The sequence below is a fragment of the Aspergillus saccharolyticus genome (assembly GCF_003184585.1).
Source record: "Aspergillus saccharolyticus JOP 1030-1 unplaced genomic scaffold BP01scaffold_16, whole genome shotgun sequence".
Taxonomy (NCBI): domain Eukaryota; kingdom Fungi; phylum Ascomycota; class Eurotiomycetes; order Eurotiales; family Aspergillaceae; genus Aspergillus; species Aspergillus saccharolyticus.
In genome coordinates this window covers 1-24,951 of record NW_020290626.1, presented here as the reverse complement: position 1 = coordinate 24,951, position 24,951 = coordinate 1, and the positions used below count along the sequence as shown (strand labels likewise).

General features: G+C 54.1%; 11 protein-coding genes across 11 annotated transcripts; 2 read left to right on the top strand and 9 right to left on the bottom strand.

Moving 5' to 3' along the window:
• Window positions 1-11: 11 nt before the first annotated feature.
• On the bottom strand, window positions 12-1,395 carry BP01DRAFT_319525 (Arabinanase/levansucrase/invertase). The gene is made up of 2 exons (XM_025572673.1): window positions 490-1,395; window positions 12-405 (listed from the first exon to the last, which is right to left on the bottom strand). Exons 1-2 carry the CDS (start codon window positions 1,332-1,334, stop codon window positions 108-110), a joined length of 1,143 nt encoding a protein of 380 aa, XP_025431006.1. The 5' UTR covers window positions 1,335-1,395; the 3' UTR covers window positions 12-107.
• Window positions 1,396-1,676: 281 nt separating this feature from the next.
• On the bottom strand, window positions 1,677-3,444 carry BP01DRAFT_356940 (hydroxyacid-oxoacid transhydrogenase). Its single transcript, XM_025575073.1, has 3 exons — window positions 2,929-3,444; window positions 2,818-2,876; window positions 1,677-2,770 (listed from the first exon to the last, which is right to left on the bottom strand). Exons 1-3 carry the CDS (start codon window positions 3,345-3,347, stop codon window positions 1,764-1,766), a joined length of 1,485 nt encoding a protein of 494 aa, XP_025431005.1. The 5' UTR covers window positions 3,348-3,444; the 3' UTR covers window positions 1,677-1,763.
• An 804-nt stretch (window positions 3,445-4,248) lies between these two features.
• On the bottom strand, window positions 4,249-6,315 carry BP01DRAFT_51726 (putative MFS sugar transporter). The gene is made up of 3 exons (XM_025579920.1): window positions 6,082-6,315; window positions 4,745-6,015; window positions 4,249-4,677 (listed from the first exon to the last, which is right to left on the bottom strand). The coding sequence occupies exons 1-3, from the start codon at window positions 6,173-6,175 to the stop codon at window positions 4,513-4,515; spliced, it is 1,530 nt and encodes a 509-aa protein (XP_025431004.1). The 5' UTR covers window positions 6,176-6,315; the 3' UTR covers window positions 4,249-4,512.
• A 2,598-nt stretch (window positions 6,316-8,913) lies between these two features.
• Window positions 8,914-10,657, bottom strand: BP01DRAFT_356936 (uncharacterized protein). Its single transcript, XM_025575072.1, has 4 exons — window positions 10,209-10,657; window positions 9,760-10,132; window positions 9,584-9,701; window positions 8,914-9,530 (listed from the first exon to the last, which is right to left on the bottom strand). Exons 1-4 carry the CDS (start codon window positions 10,362-10,364, stop codon window positions 9,095-9,097), a joined length of 1,083 nt encoding a protein of 360 aa, XP_025431003.1. The 5' UTR covers window positions 10,365-10,657; the 3' UTR covers window positions 8,914-9,094.
• A 1,729-nt stretch (window positions 10,658-12,386) lies between these two features.
• BP01DRAFT_297268 (putative isoamyl alcohol oxidase) lies at window positions 12,387-14,197 on the top strand (the record flags this gene model as incomplete). Its single annotated transcript, XM_025571874.1, has 3 exons — window positions 12,387-12,640; window positions 12,697-12,897; window positions 12,952-14,197. The coding sequence occupies 3 exons, from the start codon at window positions 12,387-12,389 to the stop codon at window positions 14,195-14,197; spliced, it is 1,701 nt and encodes a 566-aa protein (XP_025431002.1).
• A 98-nt stretch (window positions 14,198-14,295) lies between these two features.
• On the bottom strand, window positions 14,296-15,537 carry BP01DRAFT_391969 (DUF967 domain protein). The gene is made up of 2 exons (XM_025578110.1): window positions 15,186-15,537; window positions 14,296-15,117 (listed from the first exon to the last, which is right to left on the bottom strand). Exons 1-2 carry the CDS (start codon window positions 15,219-15,221, stop codon window positions 14,536-14,538), a joined length of 618 nt encoding a protein of 205 aa, XP_025431001.1. The 5' UTR covers window positions 15,222-15,537; the 3' UTR covers window positions 14,296-14,535.
• Window positions 15,538-15,669: 132 nt separating this feature from the next.
• BP01DRAFT_391968 (putative C6 transcription factor) lies at window positions 15,670-17,055 on the top strand (the record flags this gene model as incomplete). Its single annotated transcript, XM_025578109.1, has 2 exons — window positions 15,670-16,551; window positions 16,596-17,055. The coding sequence occupies exons 1-2, from the start codon at window positions 15,683-15,685 to the stop codon at window positions 17,053-17,055; spliced, it is 1,329 nt and encodes a 442-aa protein (XP_025431000.1). The 5' UTR covers window positions 15,670-15,682.
• Window positions 17,056-17,372: 317 nt separating this feature from the next.
• BP01DRAFT_319503 (zinc-dependent alcohol dehydrogenase) lies at window positions 17,373-18,980 on the bottom strand. The gene is made up of 4 exons (XM_025572672.1): window positions 18,537-18,980; window positions 18,103-18,470; window positions 17,981-18,059; window positions 17,373-17,937 (listed from the first exon to the last, which is right to left on the bottom strand). The coding sequence occupies exons 1-4, from the start codon at window positions 18,682-18,684 to the stop codon at window positions 17,456-17,458; spliced, it is 1,077 nt and encodes a 358-aa protein (XP_025430999.1). The 5' UTR covers window positions 18,685-18,980; the 3' UTR covers window positions 17,373-17,455.
• Window positions 18,981-19,355: 375 nt separating this feature from the next.
• BP01DRAFT_340923 (Bys1 family protein) lies at window positions 19,356-19,905 on the bottom strand (the record flags this gene model as incomplete). Its single annotated transcript, XM_025573425.1, has 1 exon — window positions 19,356-19,905. The coding sequence occupies exon 1, from the start codon at window positions 19,884-19,886 to the stop codon at window positions 19,356-19,358; it is 531 nt and encodes a 176-aa protein (XP_025430998.1). The 5' UTR covers window positions 19,887-19,905.
• A 412-nt stretch (window positions 19,906-20,317) lies between these two features.
• BP01DRAFT_340920 (arylsulfotransferase family protein) lies at window positions 20,318-22,280 on the bottom strand (the record flags this gene model as incomplete). The annotated part of the gene is made up of 2 exons (XM_025573424.1): window positions 21,054-22,280; window positions 20,318-20,989 (listed from the first exon to the last, which is right to left on the bottom strand). The coding sequence occupies exons 1-2, from the start codon at window positions 21,873-21,875 to the stop codon at window positions 20,318-20,320; spliced, it is 1,494 nt and encodes a 497-aa protein (XP_025430997.1). The 5' UTR covers window positions 21,876-22,280.
• A 225-nt stretch (window positions 22,281-22,505) lies between these two features.
• bipA (Hsp70 family ATPase KAR2) lies at window positions 22,506-24,951 on the bottom strand. The gene is made up of 4 exons (XM_025573423.1): window positions 24,615-24,951; window positions 24,388-24,552; window positions 23,224-24,329; window positions 22,506-23,170 (listed from the first exon to the last, which is right to left on the bottom strand). The coding sequence occupies exons 1-4, from the start codon at window positions 24,797-24,799 to the stop codon at window positions 22,608-22,610; spliced, it is 2,019 nt and encodes a 672-aa protein (XP_025430996.1). The 5' UTR covers window positions 24,800-24,951; the 3' UTR covers window positions 22,506-22,607.

The following is a 24,951-nucleotide window of genomic DNA, read 5'->3' as shown; positions in this document are numbered from 1 at the left end:
AAATGAATTTTGCATTGGATTGAGATGGCCCACACGAGGTGGGAGTTACCTGGTAGACGTTCTACGGTCAACTCTACATGAAGTTCTATGGAAGTTCAAGTTGCACTTCACAGAGGCCTTGCATCCACTCCCTCTAGGGTAATATTCACCGGCAGGATATTCCCCTGCGCATCAAACTCCATGCGATCAATGCAGACCACGCGGTGATCGCGCGCCGTGTCGTTGGGATACCGGCGGTGGTAGACGATGTAATACTCGTCATCCCCGAGGGTGAGCACGCTGTGATGGCCGGTGCCGGTGCCGACCTGCTCGTTGCCCTGAAGGATTTTGGTCGGAGTGGAAGAGAAGGGGCCGGTGGGCGAGGGGCCGGTTACGTAGCTGACCCCGTAGGAGTTATCGCCCCATCTGTTGTGTAGTTAGTAATGCTGCTCGAATACAGCGGATACCCCTTCTAAAGCCAGAAGAGAAGAAGAGAAGGCTGCAACTCACCCCCCCACCGAATACATCAAATAATAAACCCCCCCGCGCTTCAACACCCACGGCCCCTCCACATACCCCGGGGGCGTGATCTCCCGAAACTCCCCCTTCAGGGCCGTCATACTCTCACCATCTACCTCGACCACGACCGCATGGCCCCATCCCCCAAAGTACAGCCACACCCGGCCTTCTTCCGCTGCCTCCTCCGAAGAAGCAGAAGCAGAGGAACGACCGGGCATGTCGACAAAAATCTGCGCATCAATCGCCTCCGCCCCCATCACCGTCCCATTCACCAACGGCCGGCCCAACGCATCCTGAAACGGTCCCGCGGGGGAGTTGGTGAGGGATTTCGCAACGCCGATCCCGGTGCCGTCACCGGTGGAGAAGTACATGTAGTAATCATATTCCTCCTCTGCATTGTTGCTGTGGTCGAGTCGTCGTCGTCGTCGTCTCGTGACAGAAGGCGCCCACGCAGCGCGATTCGTCGACCAAGGGATCGCGGTGATATTCAGAACCGCGGGATACTTCGTCCACACCACCAGGTCGGGGGAGCTGAAGGCGTCGAAGAAGGTTTGTTCTTCGTAGGCGGCGCTGTAGGTGGGGTAGATCCAGTAGTTCTGGTCCTTCAACTGCACGTTCAAAGTGCCTGTGTGTGGGAAGAGGTGGGCTTCCGGGTCGGCGTACCAGTGCCAGGGGCCGGGGAAGTTGAGGGGGTTGCCTGTTCCTTGATCTTCAGATGAGGGTGGGATTGGGCTTGGAGACGGGGATAGAAGGTTTTGGGCTGGGGGTTGGGGGTGGGCTTGGGTGAGGATTTGACACTCGGGGAGGAGGAGGAGGAGGAGGACAAGTGGATGCATTGTTGTGGTCTGGGGATGAGGATAAAGGGAGATGGGTAGTTGACTGCATCATGAATTCAGGGGACGGCTGCGACTCGTTCTTTAATAAATACAGGATTGCGATTTGGTCGGATGATCTGCAGATGTGATGGAATGCGGGGATGGGATGGAGACCGGGGTATGTGCAGTAGTTGTAGTAGTAGTAGATGCAGACAACCATGCTACCTCGATCAAGGTACACCAACTTGTTTTGTAATTGTATAAGCATTTCGTTGAATTCATCTCACTAGATGACCGGTGTGATGATAAAGAAGACAGACTTAGCATGAAAGTATAGGTCAAGATCACAGAAGGTTGGTGGTGCCTGGTATCTTTGCAGAATAGCTTCCGAGGCTGGCTACTATATATATATATACTTCAACTACTACAAACTCATTGCATGTCTCGCTACTAATACTCCATCGACTCCTCCAACAATCCCCGCAACTCCGCCTTCTCCGCCTCCAACTCACTGTTCAAGTTCGGCGCCAGATCCAGCACGCGCTTCTGCGGCAACGTCCCCTCCACCAGCGACTCGATATCCCCTCGCTGGAACCCCAGATCCTTCAACCCGCGCGGCTGGTCCCCCAGCTTTACCAAAAACGCCGCCAACGCCTCCCCCAACACCTCGCCCGCGCTCTCCCGCTTCACGTTCGAGATGTCCACCCCAAACGCCTCCGCCGCCGCCAAATGGCGGTCCGGGTTCGACGCCGCCGTGAACCGGAATACCGCCGGGGCGGTCACCGCCACCGACACCCCGTGCGGGATGATCGGGTGGTCCACCTCGTAGCCCGCATGCTTGTAGCCCGGGTTCTGACTCGAAATCGGGTAGCTCATCCCGTGGCACAGATGCACTCCCGCATTTCCAAACCCCACACCGGCCAGCGTAGCCGCCAGCAGCATCTGCGACTGCGCCTCGAAGTCCTCCGGGTCTTTCACCGCGCGCGGCAGGTACTTGACCGTGCTGCGGAGGGCCTGCAGGGAGAAGATGTCGGAGATCGGGTTGGCGCCCTGGTACGCGGGGCGGTTGATCGGGTTGGTCGGGCGCGGGGTGCGCTCGTTGTAGGGGATGGCGGTCCACGACTCGAGGGAGTGACACAGCACGTCCAGCCCGGACGAGGCGTGGACGGCCGACGGCATGGTCCGCGTGTTCAGCGGATCGCAGATGCCCAGGGTGGGCTTGAGGTTGCGGTGCGCAATGCCCGTCTTGGCTTTCTTGGAGACCAAGTCGAAAATGGCAGTGCCGGTCGTCTCGGACCCTGTCCCCGCGGTGGTCGGGACGGCGATCAGCGGTCGAAGCGCCTTGGCAACAGGCAGCCCTTTACCGAGTGGGGCATTCACAAAATCGAGGAAGTCGGCTTCCGGGTAGACGGTGTAGAGGTTCATGAGTTTCGCGGTGTCGATGACGGAACCGCCCCCTGCGGGGTCAGCAAGGGATGGACCACCAGGGGAGTAGAGTACGAACCAACAGCCAGAAAGGCATCAGGGTTGTATGGCTTGGCGAATGCAATGGCTTCCTTCACTCTGCATTTGATGAGCTGTGCTGGAGGAAAGACAAGAGGGGGCAAGCACTTACGAGCTGTCCTTTGGCTCCACGCGCACTTTGTCAAAGACGGTAAACTCAATCCCTTCTCGCGACAGCCCCTCGATGGCTTGTTTCATCGCATCCAATTTGGAGACGTTTTCGTCGGTGACAATGCACACCCGCTTGGCCTTCATGTTGGCAAAGTCCATGCCAACCTCCTTGGTGGCACCCGGGCCGAAACGGATGCTGGAGGCGGCCATCTCAAAGGCGTATTCCTTTTCGCGCGATGGGTCGGGCGGAGTGGCCATATGACGCCGGACATGGTTGGCTAGCGTAGGGGTGCGATGGTGGTGATGGTGGTTGGGATTCGAATGACACGGACAAGAAGGTGGGTGGGTGTATTGGACTGTGCGCAGGAGGTTGAGGGCGCGTGTGGAGGCCGAGGGGGCGACGCGGATGGCGGAGACCATATTGTGAGATACAATGCCAGGTGTGGATGGTACTGAGAATCGAAACTGAGAAATAGGAGAGAGATAGAGAGAGAAAAAGAAGGAAGACGAGGAAGAAGAGGTCGGAGAATGAAGCAGTTGACGAATCGGTGTGGAGGCGGATATGCGGGGAAGCCGTCGGCCTGAATGCCGAGGTTGGGGTAAAGAGACGGTGTCCGCGGAGCTTCAACTTACACCCACTCAATTTTGCAAACACACTGACATCAGGGCAGACAATTGAATTCAATCCCTTGCTCTTATCCCAAATATCTTTCGAGAATTCGGGAAGAAAGATGGGCAGCGTATAGACCAATGCTGTCCTCTGTGTCTGTGCCCAATGAGGAAATGCCGAGGTTGTTCCAAACTTCCCTATCCTCTCCTTGAATGGGGCGTGTACACCGGCTGGAATGGAGCGGTGACCCCAAGTGAGTATGAGGAGGCTGCGAGTGGTCAGGAAGGATTTGTTGGATAGGGAATCGAGAGACCCCTGAGAAACGGAGGCTGTGGGAGCAAGTATGGTCTTTTGAAATTACTTCTTCTGCTGCCTTTTACCGCTGGAATTGCCCGTGGCTAATCCGAGATCAAAGCAGCTTCCCAGCCAACACATTTGAGGAGCGTCTCCCTCCATCCATTCTCAGGTCCCGTGTATACTAAGTACTACTTCAGACTGGAAACCCTATATGGAGTGAGCTTGTGCTGCTGCCCCCGGCTCTGCGCTGTTTGTCTCGAGGTGTTCAGGTGTAATAGATAGTGATGGACATCACTGCGATTGCGGGGAGGGGTTCATACTTTCAAATTATCATAGCATGGGTTGGTATATTGCCTAATGAAGTGTTATGTCTCATAGATAGGGCGTCTAGGAAGAATGAAAAAGGAATATTATCTGAGTTATAGAGCAGGTAGGTACAGTGCACAACCCCCGATACATACGCTCACGTAACTGCATAGATAAAAATTCCCACCCCACTCTTCTTATCACATCCGCAGACATGAGCATCAAAGCATGAACAGTTGCTCATATTAACCTCACTCAACCCCCCCCGGAGGGACTCTATCACGCTAGTCAGACCCATTCCGCCCAAACTCATATCAATCATAGCCAGGATCACATCCTGAACACAGTCATGAACTACTCTATACCCCAAACTTAGCCCTCCTTTGACGCAGTAACCTGCGTCTGCCTCCCAGTCTTCTCCGAGACTTCCCCCGACCCGTGCGCCGCCTCCCCCGTCTCGTCCACAATCTTATCACCCGCATGGGGTGGATCCCCACCGAACACATTCTGCATCTCCTCGAGCGAGTATTGCGACGTCTGATCCATTTCCCCCATTAGCTATCTGACCACTTACATCAATCAACAAGCGACGGAAAAGACGTACCTCTTTCAGAAATACATACGCGTAGACGACGACCGCGTAATTGAAAATGGCAAACATCAGGAACATGCGCCATCCGATATTGTCAATGGCATGCGGGGTGATCTGTGACATCATGAAGTTGAACAACCACTGCGACGCTGCACCCACGGTGACCCCGATCTCCCGCATGCGGCTGCTGAAGATCTCTCCCACATAGAGCCATGGGAGTGGGCCCCAGGACATGTTGTAGCTGAAGGCTTCGCAGTAGGTCATGAGGATCATGGCGATGCCGGCCGGGCTAGCGTGAGTGGCCGAGGCATTGGTCGGGTGGGTGGCGAGCACGCACGCGATAATCAGCATGAAGGAGCCCATGGCCGCCGCGCCAACCATGAACGGCCAGCGCCGGCCGACACGATCGAGCACAAAGAGCTGGAAGATGCACACGCCAACCACTTTGGTCACCCCAAAAAAGCCCGTCACGAGCTTGCTGGAGTTGCCGGCCCCGACCGCAGAGAAGATCTGCGTGGCATAGTAGGCAAGCGACGTGTTTCCCGTGAGTTGCGCGGCGAGCTGGATGGTAAATGCGATGAACAGACGGTATCGGTTGGCTGGGAGGAGTAGCTCGCGGAATGTGAAGCCCTCTTTGATGCGGGCTTCCTCGGCCAGTCCGGCGAGGATCTCGTCGAACTCCTTTTGGAGCTCTTCGGTCTCTTCGCCACCCCGGACCCATTTGAGCGCCTCGCGGGCTTGGTCAAGCCGGCCTTTGGACGCGAGCCATCGGGGGCTTTCCTTGCCGGCCAGCATACCGAAGAGAAGAAGGGATGAGGGTAGGAGTTGCAGACCCAGCGCGATTTGCCATTGTTTGGTCGCGGACGGTTGATCTTTGGATACAGCATATGTTACCCAGTAAGCGATCATTACTCCCAAGGTGAAGAAAAGTTGGAAGCATGCCCCAAGCCGACCTCGGAACTCTTTAGGCGACATCTCAGCCGCGTACACCGGAATCAAAACTGTCGCAGCTCCAATACCGACACCTGCAATCACGCGACCCGCATAGAAGGTTCCCAGCGTATGAGAATTAATGACCTGCAGGATGGTTCCCACGGTAAAGACCAGTGAGCCCACGATAAGCCCAAGCCGACGACCAAGATATTTCGCGATGGGAGTCGTAAAGAAACATCCGAAAAAGGCGCCTGCTTGCAGGATGGAAACGGCGTTGGAGTTCACGGAGGTCTTCTCGGCTACGGTGTATCCGAAGTCACTCTCGAACGAGGACAAGGTGAGGACGCCGCCTGTGGTAAGAAGTGACATGAGTACTGGAAGACATGGCTATCAAGCTTGAACATGGTATCACCCACTGATGACACCCGTGTCAAAGGCAAAGGCAAAAGATCCCATGCAACTCGCAGACACAAGGCTGATGGCCCGAAGGAGACCAAGCTTTCGCCCCATTGTGATAGCTTATACTCCAGGCGACGGTTCGTGTATGGGGGTCGGAATCGACGTGCGCAGCTCATGGGAAGCCCCGCGTGAGAAGCAGACATTGCAGGAAGAACAATTCTATTTAACCCGGTCGAGGGGCAATCAATAGTAGAGATTCTCTATACCCCTGTCATTACGTGCTTGTCGCTTGCGCGTTCATCGCGCCGGGGCTGGATTGGGCGAAGATGTTAGGTTCAAGATCCGTTCGTTCCTCCCAATATCTTGTGCTGCTGTGCAATCAGACTACAGCTCACGCGGCGTCAGTGCGGGATGGCCCTGTGTATGAATGACCTGTCTGACCAGAGATCGTCTGCCGTGTCCCCCGCTCTCGAGTCATAGACGCAGCTCTAGTGTGAGAGGCTGTCAGCCAGAGTTGGCGATGGAGTGTTGATGCGCTCGACTCTGGGCCGGTGGTTGGTTCTAGATGGGCAAATTCTGGTCTCGATGACGTGATGAACATCAGATGGTTGCAACGAGCAGTCTCGGTCATGGTGGCAGAGGTTGGAGGCGATTGCGACAACTCATGGCTTTTAATACCCCGGAGTAGTCGCCGGTGGAATCACACAGGTTTTCCAAGCCTGAGCTTCATAATCTTAGCTATTAAAGTAGCAGAGACCGTGTTGAAAGGTCGCTTGTAGACAGCGGAAGCAATCACGATCGATAGACTACGGAGTACCCCGCATAGAAAGACGAAGGGATCGACATGTGAGATGCGCACACATGATTGGCGGGACTGGAGTAGACGGCTGGAACCGCTGGGAAAGATCAATTCCCCAGTGAGCATCTATGGTATTGAGTTGGTGGAAAACTGTGTAGAAATGTAGTGAATCATGAATCAATGCTTGATGGCCTGATTCTCTGAGGCATGATCTGCCAATACTAAAGCTTGACAGCAATAGTTGAGGATTGAATGCGGCTTCATAGCTGTTCCATCATGGCCATGAGCCAGAAAATGATACGCAAATCCTCATTGTGGCAAAGCCACTGCAGGATGAATGAGCAGCCAACTGCTTGCTTGCTTGCTTGCTTGACTGATTGATTGTACATCAGGCTAAGGTGTTTGCACCCTCCCATGTCCGAAAACAACGAGCACATCACATGACTGAGGCAGCACACTTTGTGCCTGAGGCACACTACACTACGGCAACCCGGCAATGCCTCGGCTCCGGGGCCAAGATAGAACTGCCGCAGAGGCCGCAACGAGCTCATCTAGTCTAATCCGAGGCTGTCGGCGTCTCACAAAGAAAGGCTAGTCGTCCGGCTGCCTCCGAGAAGAATATGAGCCTAGTCAAGCTTTCTATTAATTTACTTCCTGCACAAGTACACCACCGGCGAAGCACACCAGGATAGTACTACTGCAACGCGCCAGCTCCACCTCTGAGAATAGCATCGTCGGGCCTAGCCCCAAGGTCCTAAACCCGACTGCGCAGAGCCCAGGTCGACGAGGACAAAAGTGAGCTAAATAGGAACCGTCAACAGGCAAAGAACATTAGTGCGGCTAATACGATTGATGCCGAGCCTCGAAGCACAAGGCATAGGATTCAATAGCTCCCCGGCTGGGGGCTACACTTCAGGGAATATACGACCGAATGACACAGAGAAACTGATAAGGAACCACCACTGCATACTCGAGTGCTTCAGGGTCAAATAAGTCATTGTCCATCCGTAAAGAGCATGAATTCCGGCACGAACTGCGACCTGTGCGAATGACCTCAGACCCAAAACAAAGACAAATATGGGATCGAGCCAGGACGGATTGAGGATGTGTTCCGGAAACCCAAATTTAAGAACTGGTGGATGAACGGTGGTTTTGGAGGTGCTTTTGTTCGCGGAGATCGTCACTCACACCACATGGGCGCGGGCCTTATCTCGTCATTTCCCGTCGATCAAGCAGGAGGTGCTTCTTGGGTACGCTTGATTCACGACCCCGGAACTGATGTTGCTTCCGTCCGTTCCAGAAAGTCTTTTCTTTCGAGAGACGCTTCGACTCACCGGACATGCAGACAGGAGGAAGTCTAATTGGCCAGGATGCGGAACTTTTTTCCCTTGCCACCTTGTGCAAACTCAGCCTCGATGGATTGTGTTCGTTCCTTCGCTATTATTCTAAATCAGTGGAGAATTGCAACCGCTGCACTGCGTCGCCGGTAGGACCGACCTCAATACGCGGATCAGGCGGATCGCAGGACCGAGGAGATAAGATAGGGACACCCCTCCGCAAGACCCCAAATTCAGGTCTTGGTCAAATTGTTGCAGGCTCGCAGCCATGACGGACCAACACACCGATCGGGCAGGCATCGGCCGATGTAGTGCTGGATGCAGTGGGTGGCTGGATCGATCATGGATGGGATGTTGGCGCAGTGGCCACTGCGTAAAAAGTTTAACCCAAGCCCTTGGTGGGGAGGGAGCCGCTGCTCGGCCGTCCACCGCACGCACGCACGCACGCACGCTCCTCCGTCCTCCCTCCCTCCCTCCCTCCCTTCTCGCTCCACGGTTCCACGATCAAATAGATCGCTTTATGACCCATGGTTCACTGCTGAGACATCCTGCCTTTTTTAGGGCATCCGCTGGCTGTCACTTGTCCTTGCGAGGTGACACTGTGGGGGTGGGTGGGTGGCTTTCAGCCAATCCCGCTGCCATCACAGCTCAATTCCAGCGTCGATGAGAGCAGAAATCAGCCTGGCAGTGGATGCCTCAGGCGTGTCTATGTATTTCACGTGTAAATCAATTCATTAATTATTGTCGTAGACTGCCTACCATGACAGTCAAGTCCGTCGTCATCAATAATATAGTACTCTAGATGTCACACATGCGAAGAGGAAAGGCATGCCCAATGAAAGAACGAAAAAAAAGAAAAGATTCCAAAAGAGTGTAAGGTCTCGCTCCAGTAGATTACGGCGACCGTCTATTATCGCCGAAAGACGAGTCGTCAGATACTACCGAAATTTCGACTTGCTTTGTGATACCGTGACCGGCCTCCAATGCTGAATTCTGCTGGTAGGCGTCGCGCAGGATCTGCTCCACACTATCGGCGTCATCATCCCTGCGTTCCTGGTTCTGTGAGGGCGAAGTGCCATTCTGGGTATTGTTCTTGTTGCCGGTCAAAGGCCCAGTGAGTTCATAAGAGCGTGACTTGGCATTGCTGGAGAACTTCCTCACAGAGGAGATGAGAAGCGGTCTGATACAAGGGATTGACGAAGTCAGGATGATGATGAGATTCTCGGTGTAACCCCAGCGGATCAGTTCCACTCCTCCCGATGCCCCGATGTCGGTCACACTAGGGACTTGGTTGAGCTTGGTCGTCTTAATGATGGACGCAATCATGGCTCTGTTGGTGCGGTCCTTAGCGTGAGTCGATCAAACAAGGGACGATCCACTTACACAATACCCAAACTGAGCAAGAGAATCAAACTGATCTTGATGCGCAGCTTCAGATTCAGATTCCAGAATATCACGGTGGGGAAAACTGCGAGGAACAAATCGGTCGCCGTGTTAACAGCTAGCTCGAAGAGTTAGCCCAGATGTCCATCTGATTGTGCAACGTATGAGATTCTTACAGGACTGGAAGTAAGCAAAGTGGATCACCGCGACGGTGTTGCCGCAGGTTGTCTTCGTTCCAGGAATCCAAAGCGCCCGAACATCGCGGCAGATACTGAGTGGTAGAACGGCGGCAATAATGTTGCATACTAGCTGCAGCATCATAGCTGTCCACAATGTGATCTGGTATGGTTTTTTGCCGCCGAGAATACCGAGAAGATAGAGAACGAAGGAACAGCGGGCAATGCCGGTGCTGAAGGTGACGAGCGGTACTTGAATCGCAATGTCTTTCAACACTGCTTCCAAATCTACCAAATCCAGAGTCACAAGGTCTTTGCCGAAGCCATGATGAACCGAATGGGTCAGAAGCCCCATGGAGGAAATGGTAAGGATCTGAAACAGAGACCAAAATCGCATTAGAGCTGGAGCAACTTGAATAGAGACTCGAGCGCAGATGAGGAGGACATACCATGGCAGCAATCATCAGCACATCGTCAATGTGAAAGTGACGAATTTTAAACTTAGCGATGACGCGCAGAATGAGGATGAAGATAGTGATGCCAGTTGCCGCCCAAAGGCCACTGATCAGGGCCGGGCCGGCATTGGTAGAACTGTCAGAACCCATCTTGACAGAGAGCACATCCCGATCTATCTCATTGATCCATTGCGAAGTGGGAGTAGTAGATATATCTCAGCAGGGATGAAAAAGTTGAGATTTGGGGTTGCAGTTCGATAAGTTTTCAAACCCCGGGAAAATACGGTTTCGTGACGCTGTCGAATGGTCACTTGGCAAGAATAAGCAAGCAGCTAGCACTCGACAAAGCTTTGCAGTGGCAGCAGCCAACAGCAGCCATGGCAGTAGTTAAGATGATTTTAGGACTGGCTTTGCCAGAGAACCGTGGCGCACATTGGCGCGCATCCAACCAAATTTTTGGTTCCTCCTCCAATTTCTGAGTGCAATCCTTCCGACACAGCCAATGTAACTCCAGCATGGCAGCTGCAACCAAGCCAACAATGCGGTCCAGCCCCAATGGGCGGCTTGGTCCGGTCACTGGGAATTCAGGTTCGGTTAAACCGAGAAGAGTGGTTCTGGGCTGCTGAGTTAGCGCCACGCTTGTGGAAATATCCCAGGAGGAGGTGAGACCTTAACCTCCCCCCCTGCAGAAATGATCATCAATACCACATGGCAACGAGTCCATAAACCATGTGCAAATGACGCATTCTAGTCTATCTTTAGGGCGCCGTTATCACTAAGTAGAATCTTAGGCATTTAGTCGGTGTATTCGATCTGCAGTGTTTCTCTCCAGTCTAGATGAGCCCTTGCCCCAAGCGCTCCGTTCGACAAAATGCTGGGTCCACGGAGAAGTCTGGGAGTAGGAGCGATTGAGGGGGAGGGAGTGGTGGGTCGAGGTCGAGAATGTGGCAGCACCACAGCAGAGTCAGACAGGCAGACACCTCGGCAAGTTCCTTCTTTGCACCTGGATTTCCACTGTCAGTCGGAGGTCCGTGAATACGCGGCCCAGGTGAAAGCACGTTCAATAGTAGAGGTATTATGACCACGGTGCCGAAGTCTTTTCCCCCTGAATGCGCAGAGGAGGTGGTAGTGACCGTAGTTAGTGGTGAGACAGGTGCCTTGCCCGATGCGGATGCGGTAACCGATATTAGTTACATATTGAAGGGAGGATTCGGCTCAAAATTCAAGCGTGCGGCAGCCGGAAGTGGAAGAAAAGCCCTAGAAGGCCGCAACCCCAATGCTGCCCAGGCAGATGGATGCTGCGGAACGGTGTGAAGCCTAATGAAGCAGAGTGCCAATGGTAGGGCTCGGAAGACAGCGGAGGAATGCAAGAGTGGGTTCTGCACCTGGAGGCCGAGGAAAGATGGAAAGATGGGAAAAGATAGAAGATGGATGTGTGGAGTCGGCTGACCGCACTACACCTGTTACGGTTAGCCAGTTTTTTGACCAGATTGAGTGGATTCCCGCTTTGCCGAATGGTGGTAGACCCAGTTCTATCTACGTACCTGTGGTTGACCCTGGTAATTTTGGTAGTACGGTGGGGAGGTGCAGGGATTTGAATCCTTTAAGCGGTGTGCCTCTTGCCGCATACCGCCTTCCTTATCAAGCTACGTGTTGAGTTTATGAAGCCGTAATCAATGCCGCAGGTGGCCATACAAAGTATTAATAATCATATACACGGCAGAATTCATAGGATTCAAATCCCTGTACCTCCCCACCGTACTAACAAAATTACCAGGGTCAACCCGTAGTAGTAGACTCTCTGACTCTTTCTTTCTCTCCCTCTCTCCCTCTCTCCCTCTCTCCCTCATTTCTCCTGCTTCTTGAATAATGGTTTGACTAAACTCACTAACTTCAACTAACTTCAACTAAGTCATGCTCTCTGCCTGGCTGTACCTGCATCGCATCACGGAATAGTCCCCACTATTCCTGACGCCCCCTCGAACTAAACGCTCTCAGGCAACATCCCCGACATGGTCTGCTTACCATAGCTCCGGTCGTTCGATGGATCGCGATCTGGTCTGTCCATATTATTCTATGAACTTCAAGTATAAAACACGACGATTCCCAGAACTTACTTTGACCTTACATCCCAGCCAATTCTCTAGCAGTCTCCCATTCTTCGTCTGCACAATGAAAGCTTCCTGGGCTTTGGCCGCAGCCACTGCTGCTCTCACTTCGACGGTCACCGCCACCAACGCCAGCGATTGCCACTGCCTGCCCGGCGATAGCTGCTGGCCCTCGACCGCGAGCTGGGATGCCTTGAACAGCACGGTGAACGGTCGCTTGGTTGCCACTGTCCCCGTTGGTACTCCTTGCCATGCTCCCAACTACGATGCCGATGCGTGCAAGGAGCTGCAGAGCAACTGGTACTACCCGCAGACTCAGTAAGCTTGTTTCCACTCACCTCTTGCCGCACTAACGGCTAATGCGCACGCTTCAGCATGGACACCTCCTCCTCGGTGATGCAAACGTACTTTGCGAACCAGAGTTGCGATCCTTTTACCGCTGTGTCCCGGCCCTGCTTGCTTGGCAACTATGTCAACTATGCGGTCAATGTCTCGACCAGCGATGAGGTTGTTGCGGCTATCAAGTTTGCCAAGACCAACAACATCCGTCTTGTCATCCGTAACACTGGTCATGAGTGAGTTTTCTCTGTGCATTCCACATGTCGATTCGCGGCTAACAGCAGCCTTAGCTATCTTGGTCGTTCCACCGGTGCTGGTTCTCTGGCCATCTGGACCCATCATCTGAACGACATTGAGTATGTTGACTGGTCTGATTCCACCTACATCGGCCCTGCCTACAAGCTCGGTAGTGGTGTGATGGGATTCCAGGTCCTTGAGGCTGTCCATGCTAACGGCCACGTCGTGGTTGGGGGTGAGTGTCCCACCGTTGGTCTTGCCGGAGGGTACCTCCAGGGTGGTGGCCACTCGGCCCTCAGCACCTCGTTCGGTCTGGGTGCCGATCAGTCTCTGTCCTTCGAGGTTGTTACCGCTTCTGGCGAGCTCGTCACTGCCTCGCGCACCAAAAACACCGACCTCTACTGGGCTCTCAGCGGTGGCGGTGCCGGTAACTACGCTGTTGTGTTGTCCGTTACCGTGAAGGCTTACTCGGATGCGACCATCTCCGGTGCTGGTCTCGAGTTCGTTGCCGGTGGCAATGTCACCACCGATTTGTTCTTCCAGGGGGTCGCTCGCTTCCACGAGCTGTTGCCCGCTATGGTCGATGCTGGCACCACTCTTATTTACGAGATGACTGATAGCATCTTCTTGATCAACCCTCTCACCGCCTTCAACAAGACCTCTGCCGAGGCGAAGACCATCCTCACTCCCTTCCTCTCCGCCCTGACCGAGCTGGGCATCCCCTATACTGTCTCGTACACCCAGTATGATTCGTACTACGACCACTACGAGAAGTATATGGGTCCTCTCCCCTACGGTAACCTGGATGTCGGTACCTACAACTACGGGGGCCGCCTGCTCCCCCGTTCCGTTCTGGACTCCGACGTGACCCCCTTGGTCTCTGCCCTTCGCAACATCACCAGCCAGGGTATCATCGCTGTCGGGGTTGGCTTGAACGTGACCAGCTCCAACGACACCGCCAACGCTATCTTCCCCGAGTGGCGCAAGGCCGCTGTGACCATGCAGATTGGTGCCGCTTGGAACGAGACTGCGCCGTGGTCGCAGATGCTCGCCGAGCAGTACCAGATGACCCACGAGGCAGTGCCCCAGCTCGAGGCCGCCACTCCCGGCGCTGGTGCGTACCAGAATGAGGCGGACTTCAACCAGCTGAACTGGAAGGAGACCTTCTTCGGCGAGAACTACGACAAGCTGTCGGAGATCAAGAACAAGTGGGATCCTGACCACGTGTTCTATGTTCTCAAGGGTGTGGACAGTGATTACTGGACTGTGTCGGAGTCGGGCCGCATGTGCAAGGCCTAATTTCTTCTGTAACTGTATATTTAGGTTTCCTTTTTTTGGTATCCTGACGTATATAATGATCGATGTGAATAGATTAATTAATAGATTTGATGCATAGACTCGATATATGTTGCCAGTACCGTTCGTTTGGATGAAGCCAGCTCGTTAGGATCAGCCCAGGGCACTATGATGATCCCAGAACATGACAATCACTCCCAAGTAGACATCCACCGTGCAAACAGTCAACTAGTCTGATATATACATAGTATCCAAGTATCCAAACTTTTTTCTCTCACTCCTATACATATATAGTACACACAATACACACTATGACGCTCTTCTCCCTTTTCCAAGACTAATTAAGCCGACGCCTCCCCCCCCTGCAAGATAAACTCCCTCACCACATCCACAATGACCTGATGATCATCCTCCTGCTTCAACCCACTCACCACAATAACCCCCACCACGCCATCCACCCCGCGCACCCTGACCGGGAACCCGCCCCCATGAATCGCATAATCATCTGCCACCGCCCCGCCATTACTCGACCGCAGCGCATACTTCTGCACAAACGCCGCCTCCACCCCGTCCTTTTTCAGATCGCTCAGGCTCGACAGCAGCTTGTTGCGCATCAACCAACTGCTCACCCCCCACCGCAGCACGGTGTTCCGCTTCCGGCGCACCCACACCTCGTTGTCCGGGATCGTGCCGGGCTCGGTCGCGCACTGGAAGACGACGTGCGGCGGCACCGGCTGGGAGTCTGTGGTGAATGGGAGCGGCGCGGTAGTCAACGTGATGGAAATGAGGGCGGGTTTGCGGGATGAGGGCGGCAGAGAGAGGATGCGGTTGCGCAGGGCGAGGCCTAGCTGGAAGGCGGTTGTGGCCGTGAAGCTGGTGAAGATGAGGGAAGGGGAGGTTTCGAGGGCGGTTAGTTCGATTGGCTGTGGTTGTGGTTTTGGGTGGTTAGTTTGAGGAGGAATTGGTCTTGGCTTGGGGGTGGGGGACGTACATCGGTGCTGACTGGGGTGAGGGGCTTGTCTTCCATTTTTGCGGTGCTGTTTTTCTTGGAGCGTGGAGAGTGGAGGGTTGCGGTGTTGTAGTGGTGGGTGCTTTAGACTGTGCTTGGAGAGGGATGGGCTTTTATAACAGTACACAGACACAGCAGTGGTTAGTCACAGAGGGGCGTTGAGGGGGAAGGTCCAGCCTAGAGATGGGTAAAAGTGGAGCTCGGGAAGTGAAGTTCATTCAGGGCCCGATGACGTCGGAGGTGATGGTGTGTATTGTGTATAGTACGGAATACAGTGTGGAAAAAGATGTAGTTCGGATAGATGAGTTGTGTGGAGATGTGTACAACAATGAGGTTGCAAGATGTACTCCGTATTTACTACTGTACGCATTTCATTTGCATCATTTGTTCTCCACACTTTCTTCTCCCCTCTCTTCCCCCTCCTCCCCTCCCCTCCTCTCCTCTCCCCGCTCTCACTAACAACTTCACAACCATCCGCTATGCGGCGCCCGATCAAAAAAGCTTGTGATGAATGTATCGCGCGAAAAGTCAAATGCAGTGGTACTTGGCCCTGCGATGCCTGTCGTCAGAGTTCTAGGCGCGTGGATTGCACCTTTCTCAAGCCCGTGGGGCGAAGGGGGCCCAAGGTGCGGCGGTTGGAGGGGCGGGCAAGATCTGTGGTTGTTCTTGTAGGAACAGGACTGATAAGCTCTGATCAGGATGCTGCGGAGAGCTGCAATTCTGTGTTGTCGATGGGTTTAGATTCTGTTGCGTGGGTAGATTGTGCTACGGGACAATTGGCAGCTCGAGACGGTCCCGTTCACAGAAACCATACTGCAGCTCCCTCGGCAGCTGTAGACACGGCTTTCTACGAAAACCACACTTCAATTCCCTTGGCAGTCCTGTCACATATCGTCCACTTATACCAGCAATCATCATATAGCGTCTGGCCGATCATCAATGCCCCTGCTCTCCTACAAAAGCTCGAGTCCATCCCGGACGTGGACATCCTCCGTCTAGCCATGGCTCTCTCGGCAGCTACCATGGCTCAATTGCAACTGCCCCCCCTGCTCTTCGGCGATGTAGCCATGGATTGCACGACCATGGCAGCAGAATGCATGAAGCTGCGGGACGCAAACCCATCACGCGAGCGTCTCGATCTGCGAAGTATCCTCGTCTCGTTCTTTCTACATGTATATCACGCCAAGAGGAACCGACGCAAATCGGCCATGGGCTTCATACAGCAAGCCATCTCCGGGGCCGAGCGCCTTGGTTTGAATGCCGTAAGCGTGACTGAGCAGGTCATGACCTTCGATGAAGTCATCGCCAACAAGGAGGTTTTGTTTCTCCTGCTCTGGATCTCAGAAAGGTACGTCGCTTGGCTCAAGCAGGTGCTTTTATTGACATCGGCAGGGGGTATGCTATGCATCTGGGCCTCCAACCGTCCTATACATGTCCGATCGTAAAGCCAGACTTTCATAGTTGCAGTCCAGAAGTGCAGGGCTTACTTGAGCTAGGTCAACTCTTTGCAACTTTTGACATGATCTCCACGCGGCATAGAGATGCAACCACTGTAACTTTTGCGGGGAGTCTGGCAGCGACGGAGGCGGCACTGTCAGGACTATCTCTCAGTCAACAGAATGGACCGACAACGCGTGTGGCAGACTACTGCATCACGAAAGAATGGATGCGCACGATTATTTGGCAGAAAGCACTGTCTCAGCGTCTGCTCTCCTCAACCTCCTGTGTCGACCTCATGACATTCCGCTTTCCCGCCGTTGTTGGCCGTGCTCTGCTATGCTCCCTGCAGGGGTTTTCCGAGTCGGACTTGCTCCCGCTGGGACGTGATCAGGTAAGTCTGTTTCGTGCATAATGGAGATCAAGCTGAGCCTGTGCAGCTGTTGAAGTGCTTCGAGGTTGCCAACTCGCTAGCAGATACTATTCTATTCACCATGCCAGGCTCTGGGCATGCAGCTTTGCAGTGGAGGCCTCAAGACTTTCTGCATGCTTTATACCAGAAATTACTGCCTTTCCTAGAGCAAGACTCTATATTAAAGTCCTTGCTCCGCGCAAAGACTGCTGAAGCTCTAGTTCAAGCCCCTGTGCGGTTGATTGACCTCAATCACAGCAATAGAAAACTTACAGAGCAGACTAGCTGCCACACAGAAGAGTCATGTGCTGAACAATCAGCCTGGGTTAATCACCGGTTGGTTTCATCTAACTGAGTTTCTCTACGAGACTGGCTTAGAAAAGGGCAGCCCCGAGATGGCGCATCATTCTGAAATCTGAAGCACGATTCTTCCCGCAATATCTCCCTTCTCCATCTCCTCATATACTTGAGGCAGATCCTTGAACGGCCGGACTTTGATTTCTGGCTTGACCACCCCACGGCGAACGAGCTCCACTGCCTCCATACACTCTTTCAGCGAGCCAACCAGATTTCCGATGATTCGAAGCCCTTTGATCACAATCGTAGCGATTGGTGTCTGCAGGGTTGGACGTCCGGGGGGAATCCCTACGCAGCTCAAAATCCCTCCCACGCGTAACATCTCGCATGCATTTGCAAACGCTTTGGCGCTACCAGCGGTGACAACCGCAGCGTGTGCGCCCAGGCCAGTAAGCTCGTGGACCCCTTGGACAGGATCCATCGTGGTGAAATCTATGAACTCGACGGCTCCCAGGCTGAGGACGAAATCTCGCTTGTCACCGGCATCAACACCGATCACTAGCGCTCCTTGTGCCTTGGCATATTGGACTGGCCTATTAGCTCTCGTCGCAGTGCTTTCGATGTGACTTACCTGCCAAATGGCCCAGTCCGCCACCGGCACCGACTACAACTAGCCAATTGCCCGGCCGAATATTGGTATTGAGGACTGCCTGCACATGGTTAGCGACGTCTTGGGCCGGGAGGATGATGTACCTTGTAAGCAGTCACACCCGCGCACAGGACCGGCCCAATGACTTTAGGGTCGATGTCATCGGGCAGGATAGTCAAGTAGTCTGCATCCAAGGCGATGTACTGCTGGAAACTTCCATCCTCGTGATGAAGATGATTGGTGCTCTTGATGCAGTACTGCTCGGTTCCCGCCAGACAAAACTCGCATCTTCGGCAGATCCGGCTCGAAAATCGTATACCCACCAGTCCCCCGACCCTCAGATCTGAGCCGCACCCAGGGCCGAGGGCCACAATGCGTCCGACGCCCTCATGGCCTCCCACGTGGGGGAATTTGATGTTTGTGATGGGGGTGCCCTCGGACGAGGCGGCAGTGCCACTCTTGGTATGTAGGTCTGCGGTGCTTGTCAGGTTGTCATCACAGGAGCGGTGCCCCATGCCGTTTGATATAGGTCACGAACCACTTTGGCAAACACCCGTGTAGAGCACTTTGGCCAGGACTTCATTGTGGCCCGGGGTAGGGACGGGGTAGTCCTCACGGAACTCGACCCTCCCTCCGAGTTCATTGACCAGAGCTACTGTCTGGGTTTGGGGGATGTCGAGCGTCATTGTAGGTAGTTGCAATTAGCAGTAGTAGCTTGTGTTTGTTGACAGCTCGTGATGTTGGGGTATAAGTAGGCGTTGAGCTCTGTGCTAGACTGGAAGCCAACCTCTGCCTGTGGATTTCTCCGATTGGACATCTGTGCAGGTGAAATCTCCGGGACTCAGGCCTTTTCTGCTGGTCGCCTTCTCCTCCCACTAAGCAGAATGATGCATGGCATGGGTGGTGTTTCGGATAGACCCATGCAGGATTACCCCTCTTTGATGCATGCAGTATTTCTCCGAGCAGATGATCCGGGTTCCAGCCTACAGTTTGGTCAATGACGACTGCTTAGCCTGTGAGTATTCTTGATCGACGCAGTAATTCCACGGTGAAGTTGTTCGCCGATAGTACGAATCCCCGCAACGGGATAACGGATCATACGAAGAAAGATGTGCTTAAGCTTTTTCTCTGATGAACCAAGTACACCGAATCGTCAACTGAGACAATGAGTTTGTCTTTGACGTGACGAAACTACTACCGTAACTATCCAACACAATCATCCTTGCTCTCCGCCATACATTCCTATCAGACCAGTGAACTCCACCCCCCTTCAACCACTAATACTTAGATACATTTAATCAACAACCTACTAAACAATCTCCCTTCCCCTCCTTTCAAAACAAATCGCCAAAACTACCTAAACACAAACCCCCAACCCCACCCCCACATCCCCCGCCACAACCCGAACCTGACTCCCCCCCGACCGCGGCGGCACCCCATCCTCCCAGACAATCTCCGCACCACCACCACCACCAGAAGCCACAGGCCTCAACCTCACCCGAAACCCCCTAAACGGATCCCCGAACACATCCGAAAGATCGAACCACACCTGATTCGTCGATTCCACGTAAGTGTACGCGAAGATCGTCTGCGGGGCGCCGGTGTACAGCCCGTGCGCGACGGTGGTGAGTTTCAGGCTGATGCCGCCGGTGGGGGCGTCGTGGCGGTAGGGCTCGGTGTAGGTGCTGTTCCTCCCTAGGGTGATTTCGGGGGGCGGGGAGGTGGCGGAGGAGGAGACGACGGTTAGGTAGATGGGGAAGGGGCAGTTGTTGGTGATTGTTGCGTTGGATTTTGGGGGTGTGGTTACCGCTGGGGGGTTGCTCGGGGTTGCTGTTGTGTGGATTGTGTAGAGGGAGAGTGTTGAGAGGAGGGTCTTGGGGATGTGCATATTTCCTACAAGATAGTAGTAGTAACTCGTGGATGGAGTGGAGGAGGTGGTAGATACTACTAGTAATAGAGTATGAACTGGCTCTGGCAGTTCAGGCGGTTATATATGTCTGTCGGTGCGATAGCCATCATGATGAGTGCAGTACAATAGTATCTCTTTACTGGTTGAGGTATACGTTCTACAGTGAGGTGGTTGAGTAACTTTAGCTGTCCACATCCCTACCTCGTCTGTAACTACCATGTGTACTCCCATCACGTCTGTACTACTATGACTATGTACTACACAGCTGGGTATACATACAACCCGCGAACTATCTACTAGTACTACTTACACATATTCCAGATAGAACAGAAACTGGTCAAAACAGCGAGTCTAGCTCTAGCATGCTATTACAACTATAACTATACTATACACTATACAATCAACTACAGCTATACATATATCACCTCAGACATCCCCAGTGGGATATTCCCCTGCCGCGCAACCACCTGCACATACCCCTCCCTCAACCCACTCAACTCCACCGTCGTCTCGAACCCCTCCCGCTTCACACTCTTGACCAGCTTCTCCCCCTCTACCGCATAGATCGCCCAGTTGTCATACTCTGTGGCCCCGTTCCAGCTCATCGACACCTGCGCCTCCTCGTCCGTCGTCCGGATCGCCACCACCGCCGGCGGCCAGAACGGCGTCGCCTTCCACTGACACTTGAACCCGCGGTACGAGGCCACCGCGTTATCCTCGCCAAATTGCGCCGTCATCACCGCCTTGCCGGACGCATCGTACTCCTTGACCCGCGCGATCGACCCGTACCCCAGCACCACATGCCCGGACTGCGGGCTGAGCAGCTGGTAGCTGCCCTGGCTGACGCTGTGGATGACGTCGCTGGAGTCGGACAGCGCGCGCAAGGTCGACACCTTGTGGTTGGCCAGATCGACATAGAAACTCAACCCGGTGGTCGCCGCCACCGTCTCCGTGGGCGTGTTGGCGTTGTTGAACAGACTCAACACGAGACCCTCCTGCGTCTGGTTGTAGACGCGGATATCATGCTGCCACGAAAAGACCGCCTGATCATCGATCTCAAAGTCGCCGGTATTCTTCTCACCCTACTTGATGTGAGATACACATCCAGAGTAAAAAAAAAAAAAAAGAAGGAAAAGAGGAACTTACACTAAGCCTCCACATCACCGTCCCATTATTATGCACATAGAAGCCGGACCAATAATGTCTCAACGAGATAATATACCCATCCTCCATCAACTCCACGGAATTGATATGATACGCATCCCAGGGCTTCTCCTTAGTCCCATACTCGGGACCGAGCCCCTGCTTGGACCCCTCCAGGGGAATCTCCGCCAGATGCTCCACAGCGCTCCACGCGTACACGATCTCGTTCGTCGCGATGTCGATCTCGAAAAACATCCCGTCGAGCATGTAGTCGTCCGGCGCGCCGCCGATGACCGTCAAGTCGTGCTGCGTCACGTTGTACGCCGTCACCAGCAGCGTGTTGCGCTCGGTGACGTGGCTCTCGTGCAGATCGATGTAGGAGGCCGGCGCGTCGGCGAATGGCGACACAAAGTTCAAGTCCCCGCCCCCTAGCGTCACCGTGTAAATCTCCCGGTACGTGTTGTCCAGGATGTGCACCGTCCCGTACCCGAATCCCAGGTCCGTCATGTCGCCCGCCCAGAAGGTGATCACCTCCTCGTTGAACAGCCGCTGCGTCCGGAAGTTGGCCGTCACTTCCTGAGGCCCCTCGTAGACGAGTTGGCCGTCTTCATCGTAGATGAGCGCGGCCGTGCCCATCCCTTGGTTGCCCCGTGGGCCGACGAAGATGTACCCCGGGTCCGTCGGCCCTGTCTTGGTGACTTTGAGCTGTGGGGGCAGAAACGGGGCGGTGCGGTAGCCGACGTAGGGGAAGTTGTCGGCTGCGATGGGGGTTGCGAGGAGGAGGAGCTGCAGTACGCTGCAGGCAAAGGGGAGTGAGCGGAGCATTTTTGCAGGAAGTTTCACAAGTGCAGTCGATCATAGACGAAACGTGGTATATAGGAAGGGGGCGATAATGACGGTATATACAGGGAGGGGAGTAAAGAGCGTAGTGTCCCCGAACGAAGGAAACACAGCAGCCCCTCTAGATCGTTAAGAGGAGAAAGAATGACAAAAGTCAGCCGTAAGAAAGACCGCGACGGTCAGGCAGGAGTTGAAACATGGCAAGGAGCGGGGAGAGGCGAGATTAAAGACGAGAGACGGCACAGGAAGGGACTGGATAGAACAGGGACTGGACTCCAGCCCCGTAGATTGAAGTGGGCTGGATTTGTCTGATCTTCCCCGAGGCGGTGATGGATCTTGCCTGGTTCGGCAGGCGGAGAGAGATCCAGACTCCCTTATTGGTAAGTGAGGGACAGGACGCGCAATGGGTTGTCCACTGCAATCTCTTCAGACTCATCGTAATGGATAGATTGACGGGCCAACCCCCAAGTGGACCTTGACAGCTTCAGCCTTTCCCTTCCTGCTTCCCACTGTTCCACTAGCCTAGTTGGTCCAAGCATTGCGGCTATCTGCACTAACTGAACTAAAATCAATATACGTCGCTGTATCTACGAAAACGGAGTCCAACTCAGAGTTATCTAGGATAGGTATCATATTTAAACTATCAAACCAAAATGTTGGTCTTCGGATCAATCAAGCAATGCAAACTCCTGGAAATCCCTCTAAGAATAACGTATTTTACAATTCGTCATGGCCATACTCTTCATCCTCATCAGCCGGGGCAGAGCCGTACAGCTTGCTGGTGATGGGGTAGGCCACGTTGGACAGCTGCTCCTTCTGCTCCTCAAAGTCCTCCTCGGTAGCAGTGGCAGCGTTGTCCTCCAGCCAGTCGGTCACCTCCTTGACAGCATCCAGAATGGTCTGCTTGTCATCCTCATCGATCTGGCCACCCAGGCCATTCTCGTCGTTGACCTGGTTCTTGAGGCTGAAGGCGTAGTTCTCCAGTCCGTTGCGGGCCTCAATCTTGGCCTTGATGGCCTTGTCCTCATCGGCGAACTGCTCGGCCTCGGCCACCATGCGCTCGATCTCCTCCTGGGACAGACGGCCCTTGTCGTTGGTGATGGTGATGGACTCAGCCTTGCCGGTGCCCTTGTCGCTGGCGCTCACCTTCAGGATACCATTGGCATCAAGGTCAAAAGAGACCTCAATCTGAGGAACACCACGGGGGGCGGGAGGAATGCTGGTAAGCTCGAACTTGCCGAGCAGGTTGTTGTCCTTGGTCAAGGAACGCTCACCCTCGTCTACACCCAATTAGTATCCAGTGAAATCACAAAATGGACCCGAAGCAACTTACAAACTTGGATGAGAACGGTAGGCTGGTTATCAGCGGCAGTAGAGAAGATCTGGGACTTGCGCGTGGGGATGACGGTGTTTCTGGGGATCAACTTGGTCATGACTCCACCAGTGGTCTCGATACCGAGAGTCAAGGGGTTGACATCCATCAGAACGACTCCAGCAGTACCCTCCTCGCCGGACAGAACACCACCCTGGACGGCAGCACCGAAAGCAACAGCCTCGTCAGGGTTGATACCCTTGCTGGCCTTCTTGCCACCGAAGAACTCCTCCAGGAGAGCCTGGACCTTGGGGATACGGGTACTTCCACCAACAAGAACGATATCGTCGACCTCGGACTTCTTGACCTTAGCGTCCTTGAGAACCTGCTCAACAGGCTTCAGGGTCTTCTTGAAGAGATCCATGTTCAGCTCCTCGAACTTGGCACGGGTCAGGGTCTCGGAGAAATCCTCGCCGTTGTGGAAGGCCTCGATCTCAATGCGGGTGGACATCTGGGAAGACAGAGTACGCTTGGCCTTCTCGACCTCACGCTTGAGCTTACCCATGGCCTTGAGGTCCTTGGTGACGTCGACGTTGTTCTTCTTGTTGTACTGCTTGACGAAGTAGTCCATGACACGGTGGTCGAAATCCTCACCACCAAGGTGGGTGTCACCGGCGGTAGCCAAGACCTCGAAAACACCGTCATCGATCGACAGGAGAGAGACATCGAAGGTACCACCACCGAGATCGTAGACGATGACCTGGCGCTCCCCGTCGGTCTTGTCCAGACCGTAGGCGATGGCGGCGGCGGTGGGCTCGTTGACAACACGGAGGACGTTGAGACCGGCAATGGTACCGGCATCCTTGGTAGCCTGTCTCTGGGCGTCGTTGAAATAGGCGGGAACGGTGACAACGGCGTGGGTGACCTTCTTTCCAAGGTAGCCCTCGGCAATCTCCTTCATCTTGCCCAGAACCATGGCGGAAACCTCCTCGGGGGTCAGGGTCTTGGGGGTCTGGTTGACCTCGACCTTGACGACGGGCTTGCCATCCTTGTTGACGACCTTGTAGGGGAAGTTCTTGGCGTCCTTCTGAACATCGGCGTCATCGAACTTGCGACCAATCAGGCGCCTAGAGCATGTTAGAAAAGAAAAAAATCTCAACCAAACACACAACCAGGACAACTCACTTGATATCGAAGATGGTACGGCGGGGGTTGGCGGCGTATTGGTTCTTAGCGGCGTCACCGACGAGACGTTCCTCATCGGTGAAAGCGACGTAGGAGGGAGTGATACGGTTTCCTTGGTCGTTGACGAGGATTTCAACCTTGCCGTTCTGCATCACACCAACACAGCTGTTGACCATGAGTTAGTCCCATGTTGTGTCTCCCCAGTCAGCGATACAAGGTCAACTCACGAGTAGGTGGTTCCCAGATCGATACCAATGACAGTGCCGTAGTTGTCTTGTACTGACGAGTCATCCTGAGCGTGTGCGGTACCGAAGAAAGCCAGAGGGGCAATGAAAACGAGAAGAAGGTAGAAGATGGTGGTCCAAGCCGTGAAGGGCTTGGCCGCACCCTGACGAGCGGAGATGCGCGCCATGGTAGATATGTGCGAATGTGTATGTGTAGCTACAGTCCTCACCACAGGACACCTAGCGCTCGAGTTGTTTTCTTCTGAAGCACAAAACGCGACACTCCCTTTCCTCTCGTCCAACGGGGATGAGTTGAGGAAAGAAAAGAAACGTAGATGTG

Excerpts from the sequence above, each read along its gene's own strand:
- BP01DRAFT_319503 (XM_025572672.1), bottom strand. The coding sequence starts at position 18,684 with ATGACGCTCGACATCCCCCAAACCCAGACAGTAGCTCTGGTCAATGAA. Across the intron at positions 18,060-18,102 it reads CGGGTGTGACTGCTTACAAG|GCAGTCCTCAATACCAATAT; the intron begins GTACATCATCCT and ends AACCATGTGCAG. Across the intron at positions 17,938-17,980 it reads CGGACTGGGCCATTTGGCAG|TCCAATATGCCAAGGCACAA; the intron begins GTAAGTCACATC and ends CTAATAGGCCAG.
- bipA (XM_025573423.1), bottom strand. The coding sequence starts at position 24,799 with ATGGCGCGCATCTCCGCTCGTCAGGGTGCGGCCAAGCCCTTCACGGCT. Across the intron at positions 24,553-24,614 it reads GATCTGGGAACCACCTACTC|CTGTGTTGGTGTGATGCAGA; the intron begins GTGAGTTGACCT and ends CATGGTCAACAG. Across the intron at positions 24,330-24,387 it reads CGTACCATCTTCGATATCAA|GCGCCTGATTGGTCGCAAGT; the intron begins GTGAGTTGTCCT and ends AACATGCTCTAG.
- BP01DRAFT_319525 (XM_025572673.1), bottom strand. The coding sequence starts at position 1,334 with ATGCATCCACTTGTCCTCCTCCTCCTCCTCCTCCCCGAGTGTCAAATC. Across the intron at positions 406-489 it reads TTGATGTATTCGGTGGGGGG|ATGGGGCGATAACTCCTACG; the intron begins GTGAGTTGCAGC and ends ACTACACAACAG.
- BP01DRAFT_51726 (XM_025579920.1), bottom strand. The coding sequence starts at position 6,175 with ATGGGGCGAAAGCTTGGTCTCCTTCGGGCCATCAGCCTTGTGTCTGCG. Across the intron at positions 6,016-6,081 it reads CTTTGACACGGGTGTCATCA|GCGGCGTCCTCACCTTGTCC; the intron begins GTGGGTGATACC and ends TTCTTACCACAG. Across the intron at positions 4,678-4,744 it reads CGTATGTATTTCTGAAAGAG|ACGTCGCAATACTCGCTCGA; the intron begins GTACGTCTTTTC and ends GAAATGGATCAG.
- BP01DRAFT_391969 (XM_025578110.1), bottom strand. The coding sequence starts at position 15,221 with ATGGAAGACAAGCCCCTCACCCCAGTCAGCACCGAT. Across the intron at positions 15,118-15,185 it reads TCACCCCAGTCAGCACCGAT|CCAATCGAACTAACCGCCCT; the intron begins GTACGTCCCCCA and ends CCACAACCACAG.
- BP01DRAFT_356940 (XM_025575073.1), bottom strand. The coding sequence starts at position 3,347 with ATGGTCTCCGCCATCCGCGTCGCCCCCTCGGCCTCCACACGCGCCCTC. Across the intron at positions 2,877-2,928 it reads GTGGAGCCAAAGGACAGCTC|AGTGAAGGAAGCCATTGCAT; the intron begins GTAAGTGCTTGC and ends CATCAAATGCAG. Across the intron at positions 2,771-2,817 it reads TGATGCCTTTCTGGCTGTTG|GGGGCGGTTCCGTCATCGAC; the intron begins GTTCGTACTCTA and ends CTGACCCCGCAG.
- BP01DRAFT_356936 (XM_025575072.1), bottom strand. The coding sequence starts at position 10,364 with ATGGGTTCTGACAGTTCTACCAATGCCGGCCCGGCCCTGATCAGTGGC. Across the intron at positions 10,133-10,208 it reads TGCTGATGATTGCTGCCATG|ATCCTTACCATTTCCTCCAT; the intron begins GTATGTCCTCCT and ends TCTCTGTTTCAG. Across the intron at positions 9,702-9,759 it reads CTTTGCTTACTTCCAGTCCT|CTGTTAACACGGCGACCGAT; the intron begins GTAAGAATCTCA and ends TCTTCGAGCTAG.